Below are 26,627 nucleotides of genomic sequence, written 5' to 3'. Positions count from 1 at the left end.
TCCTCCGGAGCCTTCAACATGTCATTGATGAAGACGAAAATCTCGCCAAGGCCATCCCCACACCCCCACTTCTTGCCTTCAAACAACCGCACAACCTCAAACAGACCATTGTCCGCAGCAAACTACCCAGCCTTCAGGAGAACAGTGACCAAGACACCACACAACCCTGCCACAGCAACCTCTGCAAGACGTGCCGGATCATCGACACAGATGCCATCATCTCACGTGAGAACACCATCCACCAGGTACACGGTACATACTCTTGCAACTCGGCCAACGTTGTCTACCTGTTACGCTGCAAGAAAGGATGTCCCGAGGCATGGTACATTGGGGAAACTATGCAGACGCTGCGACAACGGATGAATGAACACCGCTCGACAATCACCAGGCAAGACTGTTCTCTTCCTGTTGGGGAGCACTTCAGCGGTCACGGGCATTTGGCCTCTGATATTCGGGTAAGCGTTCTCCAAGGCGGCCTTCGCGACACACGACAGCGCAGAGTCGCTGAGCAGAAACTGATAGCCAAGTTCCGCACACACGCGGACGGCCTCAACCGGGATATTGGGTTTATGTCACACTATTTGTAACTCCCACAGTTGCGTGGACCTGCAGAGTTTCACTGGCTGTCTTGTCTGGAGACAATACACATCTTTTTAGCCTGTCTTGATGCTCTCTCCACTCCCATTGTTTTGTTTCTTAAAGACTGGATTAGTTGTAAGTATTCGCATTCCAACCATTATTCATGTAAATTGAGTCTGTGTCTTTATAAGTTCTGTTTGTGAACAGAATTCCCACTCACCTGAAGAAGGGGCTTAGAGCCTCGAAAGCTTGTGTGGCTTTTGCTACCAAATCAACCTGTTGGACTTTAACCTGGTGTTGTTAAACTTCTTACTGTGTCTATTCTGCCGGAGACTGATGACTCACTGAATCTCTTTATTCTGATTGGTTCAGTCCGATTTTGTGTCCAATCAGATTGAGGCTCAGCGTGAACAGGAAAAGACAGAAGGAGTGAGTTGAGAAAATGGCCTTTCTTTGAAAAAGAGTTTCCTCCAAATGTTTCCCCCAACATGAGGAAAGCAGCAATAATTGGACTGATAGAGCTGATCCTTCTGTGTGGAGAGGTGTCGGCAGGTGAGTGATGGGGTGTGAGAGGGGCAATGCCAGGCTGGGTACTGGGGCATTAACCCTGGGTCAGTGAGTGATGGGGTGTGAGAGGGGCAATGCCAGGCTGGGTACTGGGGCATTAACCCTGGGTCAGTGAGTGATGGGGTGTGAGAGGGGCAATGCCAGGCTGGGTACTGGGGCATTAACCCTGGGTCAGTGAGTGATGGGGTGTGAGAGGGGCAATGCCAGGCTGGGTACTGGGGCATTAACCCTGGGTCAGTGAGTGATGGGGTGTGAGAGGGGCAATGCCAGGCTGGGTACTGGGGCATTAACCCTGGGTCAGTGAGTGATGGGGTGTGAGAGGGGCAATGCCAGGCTGGGTACTGGGGCATTAACCCTGGGTCAGTGAGTGATGGGGTGTGAGAGGGGCAATGCCAGGCTGGGTACTGGGGCATTAACCCTGGGTCAGTGAGTGATGGGGTGTGAGAGGGGCAATGCCAGGCTGGGTACTGGGGCATTAACCCTGGGTCAGTGAGTGATGGGGTGTGAGAGGGGCAATGCCAGGCTGGGTACTGGGGCATTAACCCTGGGTCAGTGAGTGATGGGGTGTGAGAGGGGCAATGCCAGGCTGGGTACTGGGCCATTAACCCTGGGTCAGTGAGTGATGGGGTGTGAGAGGGGCAATGCCAGGCTGGGTACTGGGGCATTAACCCTGGGTCAGTGAGTGATGGGGTGTGAGAGGGGCAATGCCAGGCTGGGTACTGGGGCATTAACCCTGGGTCAGTGAGTGATGGGGTGTGAGAGGGGCAATGCCAGGCTGGGTGGAGGTCTTGCTCTCGGTTTGGAATCAGTGTTTTGGGGTTCATGCCCTGATCTCTGTGTGTGTGTGTGTGTGTGTGTTGGTGTTTTTAGGGTGTCTATCCTGAATTCTCTCTCTCTCTATTTCAGGCTCTCACTCTCTCCGGTATTTCTTCACGGGAATGACTTCGACCCCGGATTTCCCGGAGTTTGTGGCTGTCGGTTATGTGGACGGTGTCCAGTTTGTTTTGTACGACAGCGATCGGAGGGAGCTGATCCCCCGGGAGCAGTGGATGGTGGAGAGCGAGGGTCCGGCAGCCTGGGAGCGGAAGAAGATCCTCACAGAGGAGCAGGAGATGCATTTTAAAGCTGATATTCCACTGCTCATGTCCCGCACCAACCAGACAGTAGGTGAGTGCTCACTCTCCCAGCACCCGGGGATCCAGGTGGGAATGAGGAGAAACCCAGAGTGGATCCGGAACCGAGAGCCAGAGGCTGATTGGCTGCGATTGGAGATGTGACAGGAAATGTGATTGGCTGTGAATGTGTGGAGGGATTGTTTCCAGGGAGGCGGCCTCTGATTGGCTGTGCAGGTGGGATCGCCCATTGGGACTGTGTCTGATTGGCTGTTTGTGTTTCTGATCCACAGGGATCCATGTCTACCAGCTGATGACTGGCTGTGACCTGAGGGATGATGGGACCACGAGTGGATTCAACCAGAGGGGATGGGATGGACATGATTTTCTCAGCTTCGACAAGGAGCACATGGTGTGGGTGACGTCGGTCACATGGGGGGAGACCATCAAAAACAGTTGGGACAGGGACACTGTCATCATTCAGCGATGGAAACATTACCTGGAGGTGGAGTGTATCGAGTGGCTGAGAAAATACCTGGAGTATGGACAGAGAGAATTGAGAGTCGGTGAGTGAGGGGGGAGTGAGAGTCGGTGAGTGAGGGGGGAGTGAGAGTCGGTGAGTGAGGGGGGAGTGAGAGTTGGTGAGTGAGGGGGGAGTGAGTGTCGGTGAGTGAGGGGGGAGTGAGAGTCAGTGAGTGAGGGGGGAGTGAGAGTCGGTGAAGGGGGTGATGCCGGGACTCTCTATCTCAAGGTTCCTGGACTGACTCCTCTTTCTTTCTCTCTCAGTTGCCCCCGTCGTGTCCTTTACCAGTCTGGGTGATTCTAACCGGCTGTCCTGTGTCGTCACCGGGTTTTACCCTCAGGCCATCGAGGTGAATCTGTGGAGAGACGGAGTGGTGATTGATGAGACTCTGTCCAGTGGGATCTTACCCAATCACGACAGCACCTACCAGATCCGGAAATGGGTAGAGTTTAATCCGGAGGACCAGGCCGAGTATTCCTGTCGGGTGGAACACAGCGGGATGAAGGAGACGCTGGTGGTGATTTACGGTAAGACTGTTTCTCACTGTTAGAGAGGACCCAGCCTCAGACCAGGATCACAGGAGTGAGGGTCAGTGCTGAGCTGTCAGCCCAGGACAGCCTGAGGCCCAGGATACAGAGAGAGGAAAATAAATATTAACCTTCAATGTGTTATATATCTTGGCACCACCATTGGTGGGAAATAATTGTGTGTCCATGGATTTGATATGGAACATCCCCCACTGTATCCTGGTGTATTACAGTGCAACAGGATCCAGTGTCTTATGGGATATTACAGGACGGATAAGGCCCAGTGTACCTTGGGATATCACAGCATGACCGGGCCCGGTGCATCCTGGGAAATAACTGGGAGTACAGGACCCATTGCGGTTTTGGATATTACAGTGGGACAGGGCGCTGTGTATCATGAGATCCTTTAGTTGGTCAGGGCCCAGTGTATCCTGGAATATTACAGTAGGGACAAGGCCAAGTGTATCCTCGGATGTTACTGTGCACAAGGGCCTGATTTACTTGGGATATCAGAGTATGACAGAGCCCAGTGTGTCCAGGGATATTATTGTACGACAAGACCCAGTGCATTTTGGGATATTATTGTCGCACGGGTAGCAGTGTATCCTGGGATTACAGTATGACAGAGCCCAGAGTATCCTGGGATGTTAAAGTATGAATGGTGTTTGTGTATCCTGGGATATTACAGTCTAACAGGGCCTGGTGTATCCTGGGATATTACAGGAGGTAGGGCACCGTGGAATATCAGAGGATGGAGAGAGCCTGGTGTATCCAAGAAACAATGCTTTTCACTGTGTACCAATACATGTGACAATAATATATCAAATATTAAGTAGGACAGGACCCAGTGCATCCTGGAAGTTTATGTCAGTCAGATTAAGATCAATATTCAGAAAAATAATGGAATTCCTTCTATTGGAGATAATTCCTGAAAATCTAGAATCAAATACTATAACAATGAATATTCAGCATGGATTTTGAAATGGAAAATCTTGTTTTACTCCACTTAGTGGATTCTTTAAGGATGGAACAGAGGGAATAGACAATGGTAATGTAATAGATATAATATCATATAATTTTTCAAATGTAATAGAAAAGGGTGTTCGTGATGGACTGATTGACAAGGTGAAAGCATGTGGAGTTAGGGGATGAGTGACAGAATGGATCACTCACTGACTTTGGGACAGAAAGCAGAGAGTGTGAGGAAAGGGTGTTTCAGGGTTTCAGAAAGTGGAAAATGTTTTTCCACTTTGTTCATAGAGAAGATTTACAGAGATGATTCCAGAAATGAGTGGGTGGACATCTCAGGAAAGGATTGACCGGCTGGGTCTCTGCTCTCAGGAAAACAGAAGGCTGAGGGTTGATCTAATCGAGGACTTTAAAATTATGAAAGCTTTTTTGTAGAGCGGACACATCGAGAGTGTTCCTCTTGTGGGAAGAGCATATCTGTAGCACAGTGGTTAGCACTGCTGTTTCACAGCTCCAGGGACCTGGGTTCGATTCCCGGCTTGGGTCACTGTCTGTGTGGAGTTTGCACATTCTCCTCGTGTCTGCGTGGGTTTCCTCCGGGGGCTCCGGTTTCCTCCCACAGTCCAAAGATGTGCGGGTTACGTTGATTGGCCATGCGAGAAAAAAAATTGCCCCTTAGTGTCCTGGGATGCGTAGATTCGAGGGATTAGCGGGTAAAATATGTAGAGATATAGGGGTAGGGCCTGGGTGGAATTGTGGTCGGTGCAGACTCGATGGGCCGAATGGCCTCTTTCTGTACTGTAGGGTTTCTATGATCTATGATCTGGTGGCCATCAATACAAGAAACCCAATGGGGAATTCATGAGAAACTTCACCCAAAGAGTGATGAGAATGTGGAGCTCGCTGCCACAGGGAGTGGCTGAACTGAACAGTGTAGTTTAAGGGGAGGATCGACAAGCAAATGAGGGAGAAGGGAATAGAGTTAAAATGGTCGAATTAGACGAGAAAAAAAGATGGGAGGGGGCTCAAGTAGAACATTAACACCAGTATCAACTGGATGGGCCAAATGGCCGGTTTCTGTGTCATATATCCTGTGTTTCCTGATTCTCTCTCTCTCTGATTCACTCTCTCATTTCTCTTTCTTTCTCTCTGATTCACTCTCTCATACTCACTCTTTGAACTTTCTCTATCTGTCATTCACTCCCTCACTCACTCTTAGATGCTAACTCTCTCTCTCTCTCATTCTCTCGCACTCTCTCACATTCTCTCTCTCTGATTCTCACTTATCCCTCTCCCTGATTCACTCAGTTTCTCTGATTCTCTCTCTCTGATTCTCACTTTTCCCTCTCCCTGATTCACTCAGTCTCTCTGATTCTCTCTCTAACAGAACCAAAGTCTCGCTCCCAGGTTGCTGTTACTGTCGGGATTGTGGTCGGGGTCCTCGTGCTCATCGCTCTCATCATTGTGGCTGTCGTCATCTACAACAAGAAAGGTAGGAATTGGAGGGAAAAGAGCAGCTCCTCACTGGGGGAGGGATTGTGGGAGAGAATTCCAGGGTGGGGGTGGCTCAGGCTGTGGGTCTCAGGTTGGTGTGGGGGGGGGCACAGAGTGGGTGGAAGAGCCTCAGAGTTGGGATAGGGAGGATAAGGGGCTCAAGATAAAGGGGGAGTGTCTGTGAATTGTGGGAAGGGTCTCAGATTGTGGATGGAGTTCAGGGTATCTGTGAGGTCTCAGGTCAGAGTAAAGGTCCAGGGTCAGGGTGGGAGTGAGGGTCCAGGGTCAGGGTGGGAGTGAGGGTCCAGGGTCAGGGTGGGAGTGAGGGTCTCGGGTTGTGGTGGGAGTGAGGGTTCAGAATTGTGTTGTCGGGGCTCAGTGCGAGCGAGAGTTCCAGCCTCTGTCTCTGATTTTCTCTCAGTCTCGTCACTCACTGAACATTCCTTGTTTTACAGGGAGAGGGAAGAGCGACTACAATCCTGCAAAGAGTAAGCTGATCATCAAACATCGTGTGTGTGTGTGTGTGTGTGAGTGTATTTCTATGTGTCACTGTCAGTATGTGTGTGAGAACCTCTTTCTTTCTCTGTGTCTCTGTGTCTCTCTTTGTCTCTCTCGTTCTCTCTTTATCACATCCACAATCTCTGTCTCTGTGGAAATGAACATTTTTTTAATGCCTCTCCTTCCTTCAACAGGTTCTGACGGTGGGGATTCTTCATCCAGCTCCTCCACGCATTCCTGAGGTATGAACTGTGTTGATAAATATTGGGAGCTGATCCTTCTAACTGGGATATTCCTGCTGGATTTAGCTGTACAATCTGGTGGGTGGGATGTGAGCTCAGTGTCTGTCTCTCGCTGTATCGTCACTAAAGAGCAGCTCATCCAATTCAACACTGAGCTTTGAGACTGGCCTTCTGGAGACAGTCTGAGGGTGGAGACATTGTGGCTGTTGAGGTATAGAGACACCCGGAAACATCTCACCCTGGACAGCCTCCGCTAAGCTGCTCAATTTCCTTAAGGAAGTCAGAATTCCCAGAGTTTTCCCTGAAGTTGGCCACTGGGGTCTGTCATTCCCACAGGATTTAACATCAGTCGTGTTTTGTGATGAGTCTGATCATTTGCTGAATGTTTGGGGTGTGGAGTAGACCTCAGGAGTTTAGCTGGTGTTTGGGGGATCTGATGGATTTAGCTGGTCTTGGGGTTCTAATGAGTTTTTCTGGTGTTTGGGGCTCTGATGTGTTGTGCTGGTGTTTGGGGGTCTGACGGGTTTAGCTGGATTTTGGGGGTCTGATGGGTTTTCCAAAATAATATACAGCACAGGAACAGGCCCTTCGGCCCTCCAAGCCCGTGCTGATCATAGTGCCCTAATTGAACTAAGAAAAAGTTTATGGCCTTATTCGGTCCGTATCCCTCTATTCCCTCCGTATTCATGTACCCACCCAGATGCCTCTTAAATGTTGCTAATGTGCCTGCTTCCACCACTCCTCTGGCAGTGCGTTCCAGGCACCCAGCACACACTGCGTGAAAAACCTACCCTGCACATTTCCCTTAAACTTTCCCTCTCTTGACTTGAACTTGTGCCCCCTTAGAATTGACACTTGCATGCTGGAAAAAGCCAGGCTCACGGATCTATAACTTCATGGATTATCCCTGCTTCCTTTCTTAAACAAAGGAACAACATTGGCTATTTTCCAGGCCTCTGGAACCTCAAAGGTTTGTGAAGGTATTGGTTTCTCTGTTGAATGGGACTGATGGGTTTTGCTGTTATTTGGGTGTAAGGTTGAATGAAAGTAAACTTCTGATTGAGAGCGAGGCCATTCAGCCCATTGTGTCCCTGTCTGTTCACAACCTGGTGATTTGTCCACTTTCAAAAACGTCAAACCCAATAATGGTTCCTCTCTTGCAATGTTTATCCCATGCTGTCATTCACACTGCTCTTCCTGAACTACATCATTGTATTATCATCAGCTCCCTGATTTCTGAAAACAGATGTGAATTATTCATTCAGAACCTTTCCCCATCCTCTGCTTCCTTACAAAGGTTAGCATTTTGGTCTCCGATAGACCCGACTCTTTCCTTTGTTCCCCTCTTGCTCCTTGTGATAAAACATCATTGCATGTTCTTCAATTTTACTTCCAAGTATTTTCCACACTCTCTCTTTGGTTTCCCAATTTCTATTTTAATTTCACCCCTTCACTTCCTGAACTCTTCCAGCTTTCTCCAGTTTTAGGTGTCAGGGTTGTGATGGGTTTTGTTGGGGGTGTTCTGTGTCTTCTGGGTTTTCCTCTTCCTGTAACTATGGATTTTTTTCTCTTCCCCCAGTGATCTCCAGTGTCCTGATCAGTAATCCAGAGAAATCAGTGGGAGGAACGGATGAGACACTCAGGGAAGCTTTAATTTTCTCGAGGTGACAATCAGTGACTGATGGCGGATCTACATATGAGACTGTGTAAATTAAACTGTAAATGTCCATGGTTTCTTTACTGGGGCTGGATTTTTAACCTGCACAGCCGCTCGGAATCATACTCACTGCTTTCACTGAGAGGTGGAGTGAGTGATCTGATCCCCAGCACCACCCCTGGTGTCAGTGTCTTGTTAATCACATTGACATTTCAAACATTAACATCACAATTGCAATGCTTGTGCTTAATGATAATTAGATTGTTAATGGTTAATTACAATCCCATGTTTAATGACAATCAGATGGTTAATATTTAATCACAATCACATTGTTAATATTCAATGACAGTCAAATGGTTAATGTTTAATCGCGATCATATTAAAGTTTAATAATAATCACATGGTTCAGATGGAATGGCAATCACATTTTTAAGGTTTGATTACAATTCCATTATAAATTGGTGATGGGTATTTCTACATTATAAATGGGGATAGCTGGGACACTGGTCGGGTACAGTTGTGTTGACTGTAAACTCAATAAACTCTCTGGTAAAGAAAGCAGCTGTGTCTTAGTTTTGACTTCTCCAACTGGCATGGGAGGGAGGTTCTGGGAGAGAGTGGATTCATGAACAAAGACACCCAGATCCCTCTGCCTAGAGGCATTTTGAATCTGCTTTCCTTTTCGATAATAATTTGCCTTTCTACTTTGTCTGCCAAAATGGATAGCCTCACACTCATCCACATTAAACTCCATCTACCAAATTATGACCTATTCCCCGAGCCAATCTGTATCCATCTGTAAAATCTTTATATCCTCTTCACTGCCTGCTTTCCCACCTATTTGAGTATCATTCACAAATTTTGCTATGTTACACTCTGTTCCTGCTTGCAGATCATTTGTATGGATTGTAAACAGTTGAGGTCTGAGGACTGATCCCTGTGGCACCCCACTCGTTACTTTCGCCAGCCAGAGGAACAGAATGTAACATAGCAAAATTTGTGAATGATACTCAAATAGGTGGGAATGCAGGCAGTGAAGAGGATATAAAGATTTTACAGATGGATACAGATTGGCTCGGGGAATAGGTCATAATTTGGCAGATGGAGTTTAATGTGGATGAGTGTGAGGCTATCCATTTTGGCAGACAAAGTAGAAATATATAATATTTATCCCGACTCTGTGTTTTCTGTCACTCAGCCAATCCTCAATCCAATCCCATACTCTACCCCCAATCCTCTGCAATCTCACCTTCTGGATCAGTCTTTATGCGGCACCTCGGCAAACACCTTCTGGAAGTCTCGATACGCCACACCCACAGTTTCCCCATTATCCACTTTACTGGTTATGTTCTCAAAGAACTCAAGCAAGTTTGTCCAGCATGACTTTCCCTTCATAAAACCATGCTGACAATGGTGGATTGAGCTTTGTTTTTCCAAATGTTCAGTCATCTCCTCCGCAATGATTAATTCCAACAACTTCCCCCCACAGAGAACTGGCCGATAGTTTCCGGATTTTTACCTCTCCCTTTTTGAACCGGGGGTTCACCTGAAAGTATTGAGGGAGTGTCCAACTGTCAGAGCATCAGTGCTAAGGGAGTGCTGCATGTTGAGGGTCAGTACTGTGGGAGTGTCGCATTGACCGAAGGTCAGCACTGCGGCAGTGCCACACTGTCAGAGGGAAAGTACTGAGGGAGCGCTGAACTTTCCGAGGGGCAGGACTGAACTGTCCGAGGGTTATTATTTAGGGAGTTCTGAACGGGGTCAGTACTCGGGATGCTGCACCGTGCCAGGGTCAGTCACGTTGGAATGCTGCACTGTGTGAGGGTCGGTAATGTAGGAATGTTGCACTGTGTGAGGGTCAGTAATGTAGGAATGTTGCACTGTGTGAGGGTCAGTAATGTAGGAATGCTGCACTGTATGAGGGTCAGTAATGTAGGAATGTTGCACTGTGTGAGGGTCAGTAATGTAGCAATGTTGCACTGTGTGAGGGTCAGTAATGTAGGAATGTTGCACTGTGCCAGGGTCAGTAATGTAGGAATGTTGCACTGTGTGAGGGTCAGTAATGTAGGAATGTTGCACTGTGTGAGGGTCAGTAATGTAGGAATGTTGCACTGTGTGAGGGTCAGTAATGTAGGAATGTTGCACTGTGTGAGGGTCAGTAATGTAGGAATGTTGCACTGTGCCAGGGTCAGTAATGTAGGAATGTTGCACTGTGTGAGGGTCAGTAATGTAGCAATGTTGCACTGTGTGAGGGTCAGTAATGTAGGAATGTTGCACTGTGTGAGGGTCAGTAATGTAGGAATGTTGCACTGTGTGAGGGTCAGTAATGTAGGAATGTTGCACTGTGTGGGGGTCAGTAATGTAGGAATGTTGCACTGTGTGAGGGTCAGTAATGTAGGAATGTTGCACTGTGTGAGGGTCAGTAATGTAGGAATGTTGCACTGTGCCAGGGTCAGTAATGTAGGAATGTTGCACTGTGTGAGGGTCAGTAATGTAGCAATGTTGCACTGTGTGAGGGTCAGTAATGTAGGAATGTTGCACTGTGTGAGGGTCAGTAATGTAGGAATGTTGCACTGTGTGAGGGTCAGTAATGTAGGAATGTTGCACTGTGTGAGGGTCAGTAATGTAGGAATGTTGCACTGTGCCAGGGTCAGTAATGTAGGAATGTTGCACTGTGTGAGGGTCAGTAATGTAGAAATGCTGCACTGTGTGAGGGTCAGTAATGTAGAAATGCTGCACTGTGTGAGGGTCAGTAATGTAGGAATGTTGCACTGTGTGAGGGTCAGTCATGTAGGAATGTTGCACTGTGTGAGGGTCAGTAATGTAGGAATGTTGCACTGTGTGAGGGTCAGTAATGTAGGAATGTTGCACTGTGTGAGGGTCAGTAATGTAGGAATGTTGCACTGTGTGAGGGTCAGTAATGTAGGAATGTTGCACTGTGTGAGGGTCAGTAATGTAGGAATGTTGCACTGTGCCAGGGTCAGTAATGTAGGAATGTTGCACTGTGCCAGGGTCAGTAATGTAGGAATGTTGCACTGTGTGAGGGTCAGTAATGTAGGAATGTTGCACTGTGTGAGGGTCAGTAATGTAGGAATGTTGCACTGTGTGAGGGTCAGTAATGTAGGAATGTTGCACTGTGCCAGGGTCAGTAATGTAGGAATGTTGCACTGTGTGAGGGTCAGTAATGTAGGAATGTTGCACTGTGTGAGGGTCAGTAATGTAGGAATGTTGCACTGTGCCAGGGTCAGTAATGTAGGAATGTTGCACTGTGTGAGGGTCAGTAATGTAGGAATGTTGCACTGTGTGAGGGTCAGTAATGTAGGAATGCTGCACTGTGTGAGGGTCAGTAATGTAGGAATGTTGCACTGTGTGAGGGTCAGTAATGTAGGAATGTTGCACTGTGTGAGGGTCAGTAATGTAGGAATGTTGCACTGTGCCAGGGTCAGGAATGTAGGAATGTTGCACTGTGTGAGGGTCAGTAATGTAGGAATGTTGCACTGTGTGAGGGTCAGTAATGTAGGAATGTTGCACTGTGCCAGGGTCAGTAATGTAGGAATGTTGCACTGTGTGAGGGTCAGTAATGTAGGAATGTTGCACTGTGTGAGTGTCAGTAATGTAGGAATGTTGCACTGTGTGAGGGTCAGTAATGTAGGAATGTTGCACTGTGTGAGGGTCAGTAATGTAGGAATGTTGCACCGTGCCAGGGTCAGTAATGTAGGAATGTTGCAATGTGCCAGGGTCAGTAATGTAGGAATGTTGCACTGTGTGAGGGTCAGTAATGTAGGAATGCTGCACTGTGTGAGTGTCAGTAATGTAGGAATGTTGCACTGTGTGAGGGTCAGTAATGTAGGAATGCTGCACTGTGTGAGTGTCAGTAATGTAGGAATGTTGCACTGTGTGAGGGTCAGTAATGTAGAAATGCTGCACTGTGTGAGGGTCAGTAATGTAGGAATGTTGCACTGTGTGAGGGTCAGTAATGTAGGAATGCTGCACTGTGTGAGTGTCAGTAATGTAGAAATGCTGCACTGTGTGAGGGTCAGTAATGTAGGAATGTTGCACTGTGTGAGGGTCAGTAATGTAGGAATGTTGCACTGTGTGAGGGTCAGTAATGTAGGAATGTTGCACTGTGCCAGGGTCAGTAATGTAGGAATGTTGCACTGTGCCAGGGTCAGTAATGTAGGAATGTTGCACTGTGTGAGGGTCAGTAATGTAGCAATGTTGCACTGTGTGAGGGTCAGTAATGTAGGAATGCTGCACTGTGCCAGGGTCAGTAATGTAGGAATGTTGCACTGTGTGAGGGTCAGTAATGTAGGAATGTTGCACTGTGTGAGGGTCAGTAATGTAGGAATGTTGCACTGTGTGAGGGTCAGTAATGTAGGAATGTTGCACTGTGTGAGGGTCAGTAATGTAGGAATGTTGCACTGTGTGAGGGTCAGTAATGTAGGAATGTTGCACTGTGTGAGGGTCAGTAATGTAGCAATGTTGCACTGTGTGAGGGTCAGTAATGTAGGAATGTTGCACTGTGTGAGGGTCAGTAATGTAGGAATGTTGCACTGTGTGAGGGTCAGTAATGTAGGAATGTTGCACTGTGTGAGGGTCAGTAATGTAGGAATGTTGCACTGTGTGAGGGTCAGTAATGTAGGAATGTTGCAGTGTGTGAGGGTCAGTAATGTAGGAATGTTGCACTGTGTGAGGGTCAGTAATGTAGGAATGTTGCACTGTGTGAGGGTCAGTAATGTAGGAATGCTGCACTGTGTGAGTGTCAGTAATGTAGAAATGCTGCACTGTGTGAGGGTCAGTAATGTAGGAATGTTGCACTGTGTGAGGGTCAGTAATGTAGGAATGTTGCACTGTGTGAGGGTCAGTAATGTAGGAATGTTGCACTGTGCCAGGGTCAGTAATGTAGGAATGTTGCACTGTGCCAGGGTCAGTAATGTAGGAATGTTGCACTGTGTGAGGGTCAGTAATGTAGGAATGTTGCACTGTGTGAGGGTCAGTAATGTAGCAATGTTGCACTGTGTGAGGGTCAGTAATGTAGGAATGTTGCACTGTGCCAGGGTCAGTAATGTAGGAATGTTGCACTGTGTGAGGGTCAGTAATGTAGCAATGTTGCACTGTGTGAGGGTCAGTAATGTAGGAATGTTGCACTGTGTGAGGGTCAGTAATGTAGGAATGTTGCACTGTGTGAGGGTCAGTAATGGAGGAATGCTGCACTGTGTGAGGGTCAGTAATGTAGGAATGTTGCACTGTGTGAGGGTCAGTAATGTAGCAATGTTGCACTGTGTGAGGGTCAGTAATGTAGGAATGTTGCACTGTGTGAGGGTCAGTAATGTAGGAATGTTGCACTGTGCCAAGGTCAGTAATGGAGGAATGCTGCACTGTGTGAGGGTCAGTAATGTAGGAATGTTGCACTGTGTGAGGGTCAGTAATGTAGGAATGTTGCACTGTGTGAGGGTCAGTAATGTAGCAATGTTGCACTGTGTGAGGGTCAGTAATGTAGGAATGTTGCACTGTGTGAGGGTCAGTAATGTAGGAATGTTGCACTGTGTGAGGGTCAGTAATGTAGGAATGTTGCACTGTTTGGGGGTCAGTAATGTAGGAATGTTGCACTGTGTGAGGGTCAGTAATGTAGGAATGCTGCACTGTGTGGGGTTCAGTAATGTAGGAATGCTGCACTGTGCCAGGGTCAGTAATGTAGGAATGTTGCACTGTGTGAGGGTCAGTAATGTAGGAATGCTGCACTGTGTGGGGTTCAGTAATGTAGGAATGTTGCACTGTGTGGGGGTCAGTAATGTAGGAATGCTGCACTGTGTGAGGGTCAGTAATGTAGGAATGCTGCACTGTGTGGGGGTCAGTAATGTAGGAATGCTGCACTGTGTGAGGGTCAGTAATGTAGGAATGCTGCACTGTGTGAGGGTCAGTAATGTAGGAATGCTGCACTGTGTGAGGGTCAGTAATGTAGGAATGCTGCACTGTGCCAGGGTCAGTAATGTAGGAATGTTGCACTGTGTGAGGGTCAGTAATGTAGGAATGTTGCACTGTGTGAGGGTCAGTAATGTAGGAATGTTGCACTGTGTGAGGGTCAGTAATGTAGGAATGTTGCACTGTGTGAGGGTCAGTAATGTAGGAATGTTGCACTGTGTGAGGGTCAGTAATGTAGGAATGTTGCACTGTGTGAGGGTCAGTAATGTAGGAATGTTGCACTGTGTGAGGGTCAGTAATGTAGGAATGTTGCACTGTGTGAGGGTCAGTAATGTAGGAATGTTGCACTGTGTGAGGGTCAGTAATGTAGGAATGTTGCACTGTGCCAGGGTCAGTAATGTAGGAATGTTGCACTGTGTGAGGGTCAGTAATGTAGGAATGTTGCACTGTGTGAGGGTCAGTAATGTAGGAATGTTGCACTGTGTGAGGGTCAGTAATGTAGGAATGTTGCACTGTGTGAGTGTCAGTAATGTAGGAATGTTGCACTGTGTGAGGGTTAGTAATGTAGGAATGTTGCACTGTGTGAGGGTCAGTAATGTAGGAATGCTGCACTGTGTGAGGGTCAGTAATGTAGGAATGTTGCACTGTGTGAGGGTCAGTAATGTAGGAATGTTGCACTGTGTGAGTGTCAGTAATGTAGGAATGTTGCACTGTGTGAGGGTTAGTAATGTAGGAATGTTGCACTGTGTGAGGGTCAGGAATGTAGGAATGCTGCACTGTGTGAGGGTCAGTAATGTAGGAATGTTGCACTGTGTGAGTGTCAGTAATGTAGGAATGTTGCACTGTGTGAGGGTCAGTAATGTAGGAATGCTGCACTGTGTGAGGGTCAGTAATGTAGGAATGTTGCACTGTGCCAGGGTCAGTAATGTAGGAATGTTGCACTGTGTGAGGGTCAGTAATGTAGGAATGTTGCACTGTGTGAGGGTCAGTAATGTAGGAATGTTGCACTGTGTGAGGGTCAGTAATGTAGGAATGTTGCACTGTGTGAGGGTCAGTAATGTAGGAATGTTGCACTGTGTGAGGGTCAGTAATGTAGGAATGTTGCACTGTGTGAGGGTCAGTAATGTAGGAATGTTGCACTGTGTGAGGGTCAGTAATGTAGGAATGTTGCACTGTGTGAGGGTCAGTAATGTAGGAATGTTGCACTGTGTGAGGGTCAGTAATGTAGGAATGCTGCACTGTGTGAGGGTCAGTAATGTAGGAATGTTGCACTGTGTGAGGGTCAGTAATGTAGGAATGCTGCACTGTGCCAGGGTCAGTAATGTAGGAATGCTACACTGTCAGAAGGTCAGTGCTGAGGGAGAGCTGCTCTGCCTGAGGGGCGGTTCTTGGGGATTGCTGCAGTGTTAGAGGGGCAGTAAAGAGAGAGCAACTCCAGACTGGGCATCATGAGGTGCTCTGGGCCATCAGAGCACCTCATGCCATAAAGGGCAAAAGAGTAACAAGGGAGATAGTAGGGCCTCTTAAGGATCAACAAGGGCATCTATGTGCAGATCCACAAGAGATGTGTGAATATGAATATTTCTCATCTGTATTTACTGTTGAGAAAAGCATGGATGGTCGGGAACTTGGGGAAATAAATAGTGATGTCTTGAGGAGTGTACATATTACAGAGAAGGAGATGCTGGAAGTCTCAAAGCGCATCAAGGTAGATAAATCCCCGGGACCTGATGAAGTATATCCCAGGACGTTGTGGAAGGCTCGGGAGGAAATTGTGGGTCCCCGAGCCGAGATATTTGAATCATTGATTGTCACGGGTGAGGTGCCTGAAGATTGGAGAGTGGCAAATGTTGTGCCTTTGTTTAAAAAGGGTTGCAGGGAAAAGCCTGGGAACTACAGGCCAGTGAGCCTCACATCTGTGGTGGGTCAATTGTTGGAAGGTATTTTGAGCGACAGGATCTACAGGCACTTAGAGAAGCAAGGACTGATTAGGGACAGTCAGCATGGCTTTGTGAGTGGAAAATCACGTCTCACAAATTTAATTGAGTTTTTTAACGGGGTAACCAAAAAGGTAAATGAGTGGAGTGCAGTTGATGTTGTCTACAGGGACTTTAGCAAGGCCTTTGACAAAGTACCGCATGGTAGGTTGTTGCATAAAGTTAAATCTCACGGGATCCAGGGTGAGGTATCTAAATGGATACAAACTTGGCTTCTTGACAGAATGTGGAGATGCCGGCGTTGGACTGGGGTAAACACAGTAAGAGTTTGAACAACACCAGGTTAAAGTCCAACAGGTTTATTTGGTAGCCAAATACCATTAGCTTTCTGAGCACTGCCCTTCATCAGATGGAGTGGATATCTGCTCTCAAACAGGGCATACAAATGTCTTGAGGAGTGTACATATTACAGAGAAGGAGTTGCTGGAAGTCTTAAAGCGCATCAAGGTAGATAAATCCCCGAGACCTGATGAAGCCTCTTGACAGAAGCCAGAGGATGGTTGTAGAGAGTTGTTTTTTAAACGGGAGGCCTGTGACCAGCGGTGTGCCTCAGGCATCAGTGTTGGGCCCACTGTTATTTGTCATTTATATTCATGATTTGGATGAGAATTTCGGGGGCATGGTTAGTAAGTTTGCAGATGACATCAAGATTGGTGGCATAGTGGACAGTGAAGAAAGTTATCTCCAATTGCAACGGGATCTTGATCAATTGGGCCAGTGGGCTGACGAATGGCAGATGGAGTTTAATTTAGACAAATGTGAGGCGATGCATTTTGGTAGATTGAACCAGGGCAGGACTTACTCAGTTAATGGTAGGGCGTTGGGGAGAGTTACAGAACAAAGAGACCCAGGAGTACATGTTCATAGCTCCTTGAAAGTGGAGTCACAGTTGGATAGTGTGGTGAAGAATGCATTCGGCATGCTTGGTTTCATCGATCAGAACATTGAATACAGGAGTTGGGACGTCTTGATGAAGTTGTACAAGACATTGGTAAGGCCACACTTGGAATACTGTGTGTAATTCTGGTCACCCTATTATAGAAAGGATATTATTAAACTAGAGAGAGTGCAGAAAAGATTTACTCGGATGCTACCGGGACTTGATGGATTGAGTTATAAGGAGAGGCTGAATAGACTGGGACTTTTCTCTCTGGAGCGTAGGAGTGGTGACCTCATAGAGGTCTCTAAAATAACGAGGGGCATAGACAAGGTCGATAGTTAATATCTTTTCCCAAAGGTAGGGGAGTCTAAAACTAGAGGGCATAGGTTTAAGGTGAGAGGGGAGAGATACAAAAGTGTCCAGAGGGGCAATTTTTTCACACAGAGGGTGGTGAGTGTCTGGAACAAGCTGCCACAGGTAGTAGTAGAGGCGGGTACAATTTTATCTTTTAAAAAGCATTTGGATAGTTACATGGGTAAGATGGGTATAGAGGGATATGGGCCAAATGCGGGCAATTGGGATTAGCTTAGGGGTTGAAAAGAAAAGGGTGGCATGGACAAGTTGGGCCGAAGGGCCTGTTTCCATGCTGTAAACCTCTATGACTCGATGACTCTATATATGATCTGCCCTGTTTACCCTGTGTCGCGTTTCGGAATTCATTTCACTCACTACCGATTCACTCATTGCTTTCACTGTGAGATGGGTGGGTTAGGAATGAGGGGGTTCGCTCCCTGGGACAATCCCCGGGGTTTACACTGGTGCGGGGAAAATGGGAAGGAGCTGTTGTGCTGAACCCACAGGCTGGGATTGGGAGGAATGAATTGTTGGGGGTCGGGGAATCTGTGTCTCAGAGATATTTTGATGGTGTGAGGATGTTTGATTTGTGTTTTTCAAACCAGAATCTGTTTCTGCAATTTTTGACATTGCTCTAATTTCTACAATAAATGAGATTTTGTTTTCACTTCCTGCCTCTGTAAAGTCTTGAGTACAAAAATAACGCCACAGGTAACACCGCTGTGGTGGGGAACATTTTAAGACGTAACAGAATGACACACATTCAATCACAGTTGCATTTGTTTCCCGACATCATTTCTCGGGGGGGAGGTGGAGGTGGTGGTGGAGGAGGTGGGGTGCTTGTTGTGGATTCTTTGCCTCCACCCCACTGCTTGGTCCCAAAGCCTTTGGTAATGACCAACCTGTCAACTATCATTTCATTTTCAAAAATCAGAGACAAGGGCACAAACATTACCGAGAGTGAATTAGCAAATTAGCCCCAGTCTAATCTATATTTTCCTTTCTCGAAAATATACACCAATTCCAGGTTACACCCATGACAATTTATCTTAATTTGGTGGTGTGTGCTCAGTGATTTGATTTGATTTATTATTGTCACATGTATTAACATACAGTGAAAAGTACTGTTTCTTCCGCGCTTTACAGACAGAGCATACTGTTCATAGGGAAGGAAACGACAGAGTGCAGAATGTAGTGTAGTCACAGCTAGGGTGTAGAGAAAGATCAACTTAATGCAAAGTAGGTCCATTCAAAAGTCTGATGGCAGTAGGGAAGAAGCTGTTCTTGAGTCGGTTGGTAGTTCCCAGTCCCCTGGGATGGAATGCATCCCAGGGTACTGAAAGAAATGTCAGAGGTAATAGCGGATGCGTTAGTGGTTATTTAACAAAATTCGTTGGATTCCGGGGTAGTGTTGGCGGATTGGAAAACGGCTAATGTTACGCCGCTGTTTAAAAAAGGAAATAGACAAAAGGTGGGTAACTACAGGCCGGTTAGCTTAACGTCTGTAGTTGGGAAAATGCTGGAATCCATCATGAAAGAAGAAATAGCAGGCCATCTGGATAAGAATAGTTCGATTAAGCAGACGCAGCATGGATTCATGAGGGAAAAGTCGTGCTTGACGAACTTGTTGGATTTTTATGAAGATGTGACTAGTGCGGTTGACGGAGGGGAACCGGTGGATGCGGTGTTTTTGGATTTCCAAAAGGCGTTTGATAAGGTGCCTCACAAAAGGTTGCTGAAGAAGATTGGGTCACACGGAGTTGGGGGTAGGGTGTTAGCGTGGATTGGGGATTGGCTATCCGACAGGAAGCAGAGAGTTGGAATAAATGGGTGCTTTTCTGGTTGGCAGATGGTAACTAGTGGCGTGCTGCAGGGATCGGTACTGGGGCCTCAACTATTTACCATTTATATAGACGATCTGGAGGAGGGGACTGAGTGTAGGGTAACAAAGTTTGCAGACGACACAAAGATAAGTGAAAAGTGAATCGTGTGGAGGGCGTAGAAGGTCTGCAGAGAGATTTGGACAGGCTGAGTGAGTGGGCGAGGATCTGGCAGATGGAGTATAACGTTAACAAATGCGAGGTTATTCACTTTGGAAGAAATAATAGCAAATTGGATTATTATCTAAATGGAAAGAAATTACAACATGCTGCTGTGCAGAGGGACCTGGGGGTCCTTGTGCATGAGAAGCAAAAACTCAGTCTGCAGGTGCAACAGGTGATCAAGAAGGCAAATGGGATGTTGGCCTATATCGCAAGGGGGATAGAATATAAAAGCAGAGATGTCTTGCTGCATCTGTACAGGGCATTGGTGAGGCCGCAGCTGGAATACTGTGGGCAGTATTGGTCCCCTTATTTGCGGAAGGATATATTGGCCTTGGAGGGAGTGCAGAGAAGGTTCACCAGGTTGATACCAGAGATGAGGGGTGTTGATTATGAGGAGAGCCTGAGCAGATTGGGTTTGTATTCATTGGAATTTAGAAGGCTGAGGGGGGATCTTATAGAGACCTATAAGATAATGAAGGGGCTGGACAGGGTAGAGATGGAGAGATTCTTTCCACTTAGAAAGGAAACGAGAACTAGAGGGCACAGCCTCAAAATAAAGGGGGGTCAGTTTAGGACAGAGTTGAGGAGGAACTTCTTCTCTCAGAGGGTGGTGAATCTCTGGAATTCTCTGCCCACTGAAGTGGTGGAGGCTACCTTGTTGAATATATTTAAATCACGGATAGATGGATTCCTGATCGGTTCGGGAATTAGGGGTTGTAGGGATCAGGCGGGTAAGTGGAACTGATCCACTTCAGATCAGCCGTGATCTTATTGAATAGGGGGGCAGGCTCGAGGGGCTAGATGGCCTACTCCTGCTCCTATTTCTTATGTTCTTATGTTCTTAGTTGACCTCAGACTTTTGTATCTTTTTCTCGATGGAAGAAGGTCGAAGAATGAATGTCCGGGGTGCGTGCAGTCTTTAATTATGCTGGCTGCTTTGCCAAGGCAGCAGGAAGTGCAGACAGAGTCAATGGATGGGAGGCTGGTTTGCGTGATGGATTGGGCTATATTGATGACCTTGTGTAGCTATTTGCAGTCTTGGGCAGAGCAGGAGCCATACCAAGCTGCGATACAGCCAGAAAGAATGCTTTCTATGGTGCACCTGTAAAAGTTGGCGAGAGTCCATAGCTGACATGCCAAATTTCCTTAGTCTTCTGAGAAAGTAGAGAAAGTGTATATGTTTCCTAACACTACATCTCATTCTCAATCACTTTCTGCAGACAAACATCCCATTGGTTCCCATCCAATCTCATCCATGAGCGTTGGAGAATATTGACAGTCCAATGTCATATTTTCTTTTCTTGACATTGGATTTGATTTTTGACACTAACATGTTTGCTCCTTCTCGAAACTAAAAGCAGGAGTCGGCCATTCGGCCCTTTGCGCCTGCTCTGCCTTTCATTTTGATTGTGGCTGATCATCAACATCCTGATTTCCCCCTTCCCCCCATATCTTAGGTGACATCTCATTACTTAAGCAGACGATTAAATTACACTGATATTCTCCAAATCATCTCAAATCCTGATAGCCCGATGTATAGTTTATTTCTTAACATTCAGAGAAAGGAGCTAAAGTGTATTTTAATTCCCAGGGAATTTCTCCTTTAGCATTTAAAGTTTTAATTCATATGTATTAAATTCATGAATTCCAATTTCTTCTGCCCTTTCTTTATGTTTGCTTAATGTCTGCGAGTCATTGGTTAGTGTGTTTATGTCAGGTCTCACATTCCCAAGCACTCTGATTTGATTTGATTTATTATTGTCACATGTATTTACATACAATGCAAAGTATTGTTTCTTGCGGGCTATACAGACAAAGCATACTATTCGTAGCGAAGGAAACGAGTGCAGAATGTAGTGTTACAGTCATAATTCGGGTGTCGAGAAAGATCAACTTAGTGCAAGGTAGGTCCATTCAAAAGCCTGATGGCAGCAGGAAAGAAGCTGTTCTTCTGTTGGTTGGTGCATGACCTCAGACTTTTGTATCTTTTTCCCGATAGATGAAGGTGGAAGAGAGAATGTCCGGGGTGCGTGGGGTCCTTAATTATGCTGGCTGCTTTGTCAAGGCAGCAGTAAGTGTAGACAGAGTCAATGCATGGGAGGCTGGTTTGCGTGATGGATTGGGCTGCATTCACTCCTGCTGTCTTGGGCAGAGCAGGAACCATACCGAGCTGTGGTACAGCCAGAAAGAATGCTTTCTATGGTGCATCTATAAAAGTTGCTGAGAGTTATAGCTGACATGCCAAATTTCCTTAGACTTCTGAGAAAGCAGAGATGATGGTGGGCTTTCTACACGATATTATTGGCATGGGGGGGATCAAGACAGGTTGTTGGTGACCTGGATACCTAAAAACCTGAAGCTCTCGACCCTTTCTGCTTTGTCCCCGTTGATGTAGACAGGGGCATGTTCTCCTTTACGCTTCCTGAAGTTGATGACAATCTCCTTCATTTTGTTGACATTGAGGGAGAGATTATTGTTGCTGCACCAGTTCACCAGATTCTCCATCTCATTCCTGACCGCTGTCTCATCATTGTTTGAGATCTGACCCACTACGGTGGTATCGTCAGCAAACTTGAAAATCGAGTTCGAGGGGAAGGGGGCCAAGGACACAGCCTTGTGGGACACCGGTTTTGAGGTTGATTGTGGAGGAGGTGTTGTTGCCTATCCTTACTGATTGTGGTCTCTGGGTTCGGAAGTTCAGGATCAAGTCGTAGGAACTGAGGCCCAGACCATGGAGTTTGGAGATGAGTTTCGTAGGAATAATGGTGTTGAATGCTGAGCTATTGTCAATAAATAGGAGTCTTATATAGGTGTATTTGTTATCTAGGTGTTCCAGGATTGAGTGCAGGGCCAGGGAGATGGGGTCTACTGTGGACCTGTTGCGGCGGTACGCGAACTGTGGTGGATCCAGTCTCGGGAAATAATAAACATCTTTGAAATGTCGGATCCTTTGTATCAAATTGGTATCTGCAGATAAGTTTCCAAATACTTATAGCTGTTGGGAATATTGTTACACTTTGCAGTACTGGACACAATTGTCTCCTGTGCAGGTGTGTGTTTTCATAAAACCAACGCAAAAGGTTTATTCTGCTCGGAGCTGAATGGGTTAATTCTAAATTAGAATACGTTTGGTGAAGGAATTCACTGTCACTGCGATTTCAGCAAGTGACTGGGTTACAATGTTCTCAGAGTCATGGCGGTTTCAGCGGAACAAAGATATTTCTTCAAGTCTTGTGGATTCACCATTTCAAACTGGATATTTCCGAATAAAAACCTTGGAGCAAAATGGATCAGAAGATAAAGTCCCAATTGCTCCCCAGGGTTGTTTTTATGAAGATTTTAAACACAAGAATAATCCATCAACAATCACCTTAAATTCAGCTCCTCAATTCGAAATTACACCGTCAAAGCTAAAAGAATGACTCCACTCTGGCAGATGTGAATTTGTATCTGGATTAGAAATCCACATGTTTCACCCGTTTCAACAGAGTTTCATTGTAGCCGGCAACAACCTTCCAGTTTCAAAACTTTTAAACTGTTCTCCCCCTTTAGACCTAACCATTTTCAGGAAAACACATCAGAGTTGGAGCCGGTCTGAAGGAACAGCAACACAGAGCATTCACACAGCCTTTCCTCATTCACTAACAGGACGTTTACACACTCACATCTGTACACACAATTCTTTCTCACAGCACTTCAAGTTTCACTCTGGATCTTTTCAACATTAAAAACGTAGCACGTGCCTTTTAAAAGGCGATAAAATAAATTCCACCACATCTTCTCTCTTCACTAATGTCTGTTCTTCAAATTAAGGGAAAACCGCGTTTCACAAATAACAGAAAAGGAAATATTGAAGATTGTTACATTGAAACAACAGAGGGCGGAGTTTCCAACAGAGTGTGTTTCAATTCCAAAACTTTTACAAACTTCTTCAAATTGAAAATTATAAGACAATGGACTAAATAGCCTCTGTCAACACCAGAACAATTCTGTAACTCCAAATGTCAAGGTGAGATAGTTAGCTCACGAATGTTAGAGATGGCCATTGCCTGGCACTTGTGGGTGTGAATGTAATCTTCCACTTATCAGCCTAAGCCTGAGTTTTATTCACCTGCTGCATCCCATAGAATCCACAGAATTCCTACAGTGCATAAAGAGGCCATTTAGCCCATCACCTCCACGCTGACTCTCCGAAAGAGCATCTTATCCAAACTCCAAACTGACAGTTAGCCAAGGCTGGAATTGAACCCGGGTCCCTGGTACTGTGAGGCAGCAGCACTAAGCACTGTGCCACCGTGTCACCCACATGGACACAGGTTGCTTCACATCCTTTAGATCTGTGCACAGAATGGAGGAATATTCATGTTGTGGGAAAAATCCACTCGTAGTCAGACTTCGAGATTCAGAAAATACGATTTATTAAACGGAGCTCCGTGGAGACAAGGCACATGGTCTGTAGCAAACCTTCTCTCAATAGTATGTTGGGAGCGGTTCATTTTTATACCCTTTACACAATGGGTATACCGGTGATTCGAACATTATCACATTGTTTAAGTGAGTACAAGTATTTAACATTTTATGAATGGGTACATTTCCTCATGTTTACAAAAGTACAAACAGGTATAGACATTTAGCATTTTATGAATGGGTACATCTCCTTATGTCTGTATCTATCAATGGCTAGTTTCGTCTCGTTCAGGTGCTAATCGGTTCCCTCGCATTCATATTTCCCCCGTTCCTTTAACGTTAATCTAAGCTCTTTGTTTTGGGGTTTCCTTATCTTAAAAAGATTTTTTGAACCTTGGCTTGGCTTCCTGAGGTGTTTGTTTGCTATGAGTCACTGTCTGTACTTTGGAAGTGGCTTGTCTGTTAGGTTTTTCTGAACAGCGGGAGCCTGTGTCTGCTCTTTCGGCTTTCCCAGTTAACCCTTTATGTGCCAGGCAGCCATTTTAAGGTGTGCTTTCTTGTATTGCCATTTTAAAGTGTGCCCCCCTTGTATTTTCCCCTTTACAATTCATAAAGTAAAAAGAACAGTTGTTTGTTTACAAATCAGGATATCTCTGAACATAAACAATCCGGTTGTTCACACAGTATTTTCAACTTCCACTTATCAGCTTGGTACTTGTGGGTGTGAATGTAATCTTCCACTTATCAGCCTAAGCCTGAGTTTTGTTCACCGGCTGCATCCCATAGAGTTTCTTTAATTTCTTTTTTCTAACCTGCTTCTGATATTCCACCAACCAGACATGAACAGCCCATTTCTGAAAAGCAGCGAGATCCATTTCTTCATCCTGATTCAATAATCTAATCTTTGGTCTCACATCTCCGTGATCTCTCACTATTTGTTTCTTCCTGTCGATTTTCTCCCAAACGTTCCAATTTCCCTACTCTGATCCAAGCATCGAATCTCTAAATACTGTTTCTTTGTGCACCATTTTACCTTTCACTTGAACTCTGCCTCATGACTGATTAACTTTTTCAAATCGATTCTTTGCTTTACAAACACAGTAAATTTCTCAAACAAGGCTCGGCAAACTGAGACCTATTGTTATCGTGATTGCTTCAATGGTACAAGGTTTAATATCAGTGTAGGGCAAAGCTCACACACTGAGAGGGACAGTATCAGTACAGGACACAGCTCACACACTGAGAGGGGCAGTATCAGTACAGGACACAGCTCACACACTGAGAGGGACAGTATCAGTACAGGACACAGCTCACACACTGAGAAGAACATTATCAGTACAGGACACAGCTCAGACACTGAGAGGGACAGTATCAGTACAGGACACAGCTCACACGCTGAGAGGGAGAGTCTCACAGAGGTACTGATAGTGCTGGTCCTTCTGGGCGCAGCGATTTCAGCAGGTGATGAGGTGTGAGAAGGGAGTGCCGGGGTTAGACATTAACCCTCAGTCAGTAAAATACATGAGAGATAACGGCAGGAATAGACCATTCCGCCTATCATTCAACACAATCATAGCTGATTTTCTGCTTCATCTCCACTTTCAGGCCTACTCTCTGTAAACCTCAATTTCCTGAGACATCACAAATCTTTCTATCTTCAATATATTCAGTGATGAAACATCCACAATTCTCTGGGGTACAGAATCCCAAAGATTCACAAGCCTTTGAGTGAAGAAATTTCTCCTCATTTTAAATGATTGACCCCTCATCCTGAGGCTGTGCCTTCATATATTATTCCTGACCAACAGAATCTTTCAGTATCTACCCGATCAAGCCCCGACCTGAATCGAACAAGTTTCTCCCCATCTCAGTCCTAAATGGCCAGTCGCCGATGTTGAGATGGTGACCCCTTGTTCTAGACCTCTTCCCCCCAACCTCAGCCAGAGGAAACATCATCCCTGCATCCATTATGTGGAGCCCTGTCAAGATTTTATATATTTCAGTGAGGTCCCCCTCATTCTTTTAAACTTCAGTGAATACAGGCCCAGTCGACCCAATCTCTCCTCAGACCACTATTCCGCCATCCCAGGAATCAGTCTGGTGAACCTTCACTGCACTCTCCCTATGGAAAGTATACATTTTCTTAGATAAGAAGACCAAAACAACACAGAATCCTCCAGATGTGACCTCACCAAGGTGCTGTACAGCTGCAGTAAGGCTTCTTTGCTCCTGTACTGAAATCCTTTTGCAGTGAAGGCCACAATAGCATTTGCCTTCCTCACTGCTTGCTGTACCTGCACGCTTGCTTTCAATGACTGATGTCCAAGGAGGTACAGGTCCATTTTGCACATCTACATTTCCCAATATATCACCATTTCAATAATCCTTCACCATTCTGTTTTTCCTGCAGCAGTGGACAACTTCACACCAATCAACGTTAAACTACAACTGCCACGTGTTTGCCCACTTGCTCAACTTCACTACATCACATCCATTGCCTACAGAAGAAACTACAAAGGGTCGTGAACGAAGCCGATCCAACACTCAAACCAGTCTCCCACCCATTGACACTGTCTACACTTCCTGCTGCCTCGGAAAAGCAGCCAGCATAATGAAGGACTCCACGCAGCCCGGACATTCTCTCTTCCACCTTCTTCCGTCGGGAAAAAGATGCAAAAGTCTGAGGGCACGTACCAACCGACTCGAAAACACTTTCTTCCCTGCTGCCATCAGACTTGGTCGGTGCAGGCTTGGAGGGCCGAAGGGCCTGTTCCTGTGCTGTAATTTTCTTTGTTCTTTGTTTGTGACCTCAGACTGAAATTTGAATTCAATTAAAACCTGGAATTATAAGTCT

The 26,627-nt window shown here is 46.0% G+C and overlaps 2 protein-coding genes across 4 annotated transcripts in view; one reads left to right on the top strand and one right to left on the bottom strand.

Annotated features, from left to right (window-relative positions):
- The window catches only part of LOC144497682 (uncharacterized), a 273,548-nt gene that overhangs the window by 117,981 nt on the left and 128,940 nt on the right, over window positions 1-26,627 (bottom strand). The window lies entirely within an intron of this gene.
- Window positions 976-26,627, top strand: LOC144496940 (class I histocompatibility antigen, F10 alpha chain-like). Of its 3 annotated transcripts, none has more exons than XM_078217565.1 (8): window positions 976-1,131; window positions 2,053-2,313; window positions 2,552-2,824; window positions 3,045-3,308; window positions 5,665-5,769; window positions 6,227-6,259; window positions 6,464-6,511; window positions 26,184-26,627. In XM_078217565.1, the coding sequence occupies exons 1-7, from the start codon at window positions 1,068-1,070 to the stop codon at window positions 6,508-6,510; spliced, it is 1,047 nt and encodes a 348-aa protein (XP_078073691.1). In that variant the 5' UTR covers window positions 976-1,067; the 3' UTR covers window position 6,511; window positions 26,184-26,627. The 3 variants fall into 3 exon arrangements, with proteins under 3 accessions (XP_078073691.1, XP_078073689.1, XP_078073690.1); XM_078217563.1 differs by lacking the exon at window positions 26,184-26,627 and adding an exon at window positions 8,091-8,718; XM_078217564.1 differs by lacking the exon at window positions 26,184-26,627 and adding an exon at window positions 7,358-8,081.

Source organism: Mustelus asterias, chromosome 8 (genome assembly GCF_964213995.1).
Source record: "Mustelus asterias chromosome 8, sMusAst1.hap1.1, whole genome shotgun sequence".
In the NCBI taxonomy this organism is placed as follows: Eukaryota; Metazoa; Chordata; class Chondrichthyes; order Carcharhiniformes; family Triakidae; genus Mustelus; species Mustelus asterias.
Note: the sequence above shows the minus strand (reverse complement) of the source record. Positions and strands in the feature narration are given on the sequence as shown.

Bases quoted from the DNA above. Each gene is read 5' to 3' on its own strand.
- LOC144496940 (XM_078217565.1), top strand. From the start codon at position 1,068: ATGAGGAAAGCAGCAATAATTGGACTGATAGAGCTGATCCTTCTGTGT. The intron at 1,132-2,052 runs GTGAGTGATGGG...TCTCTATTTCAG, and splicing joins GTGTGGAGAGGTGTCGGCAG to GCTCTCACTCTCTCCGGTAT. The intron at 2,314-2,551 runs GTGAGTGCTCAC...TCTGATCCACAG, and splicing joins CCGCACCAACCAGACAGTAG to GGATCCATGTCTACCAGCTG.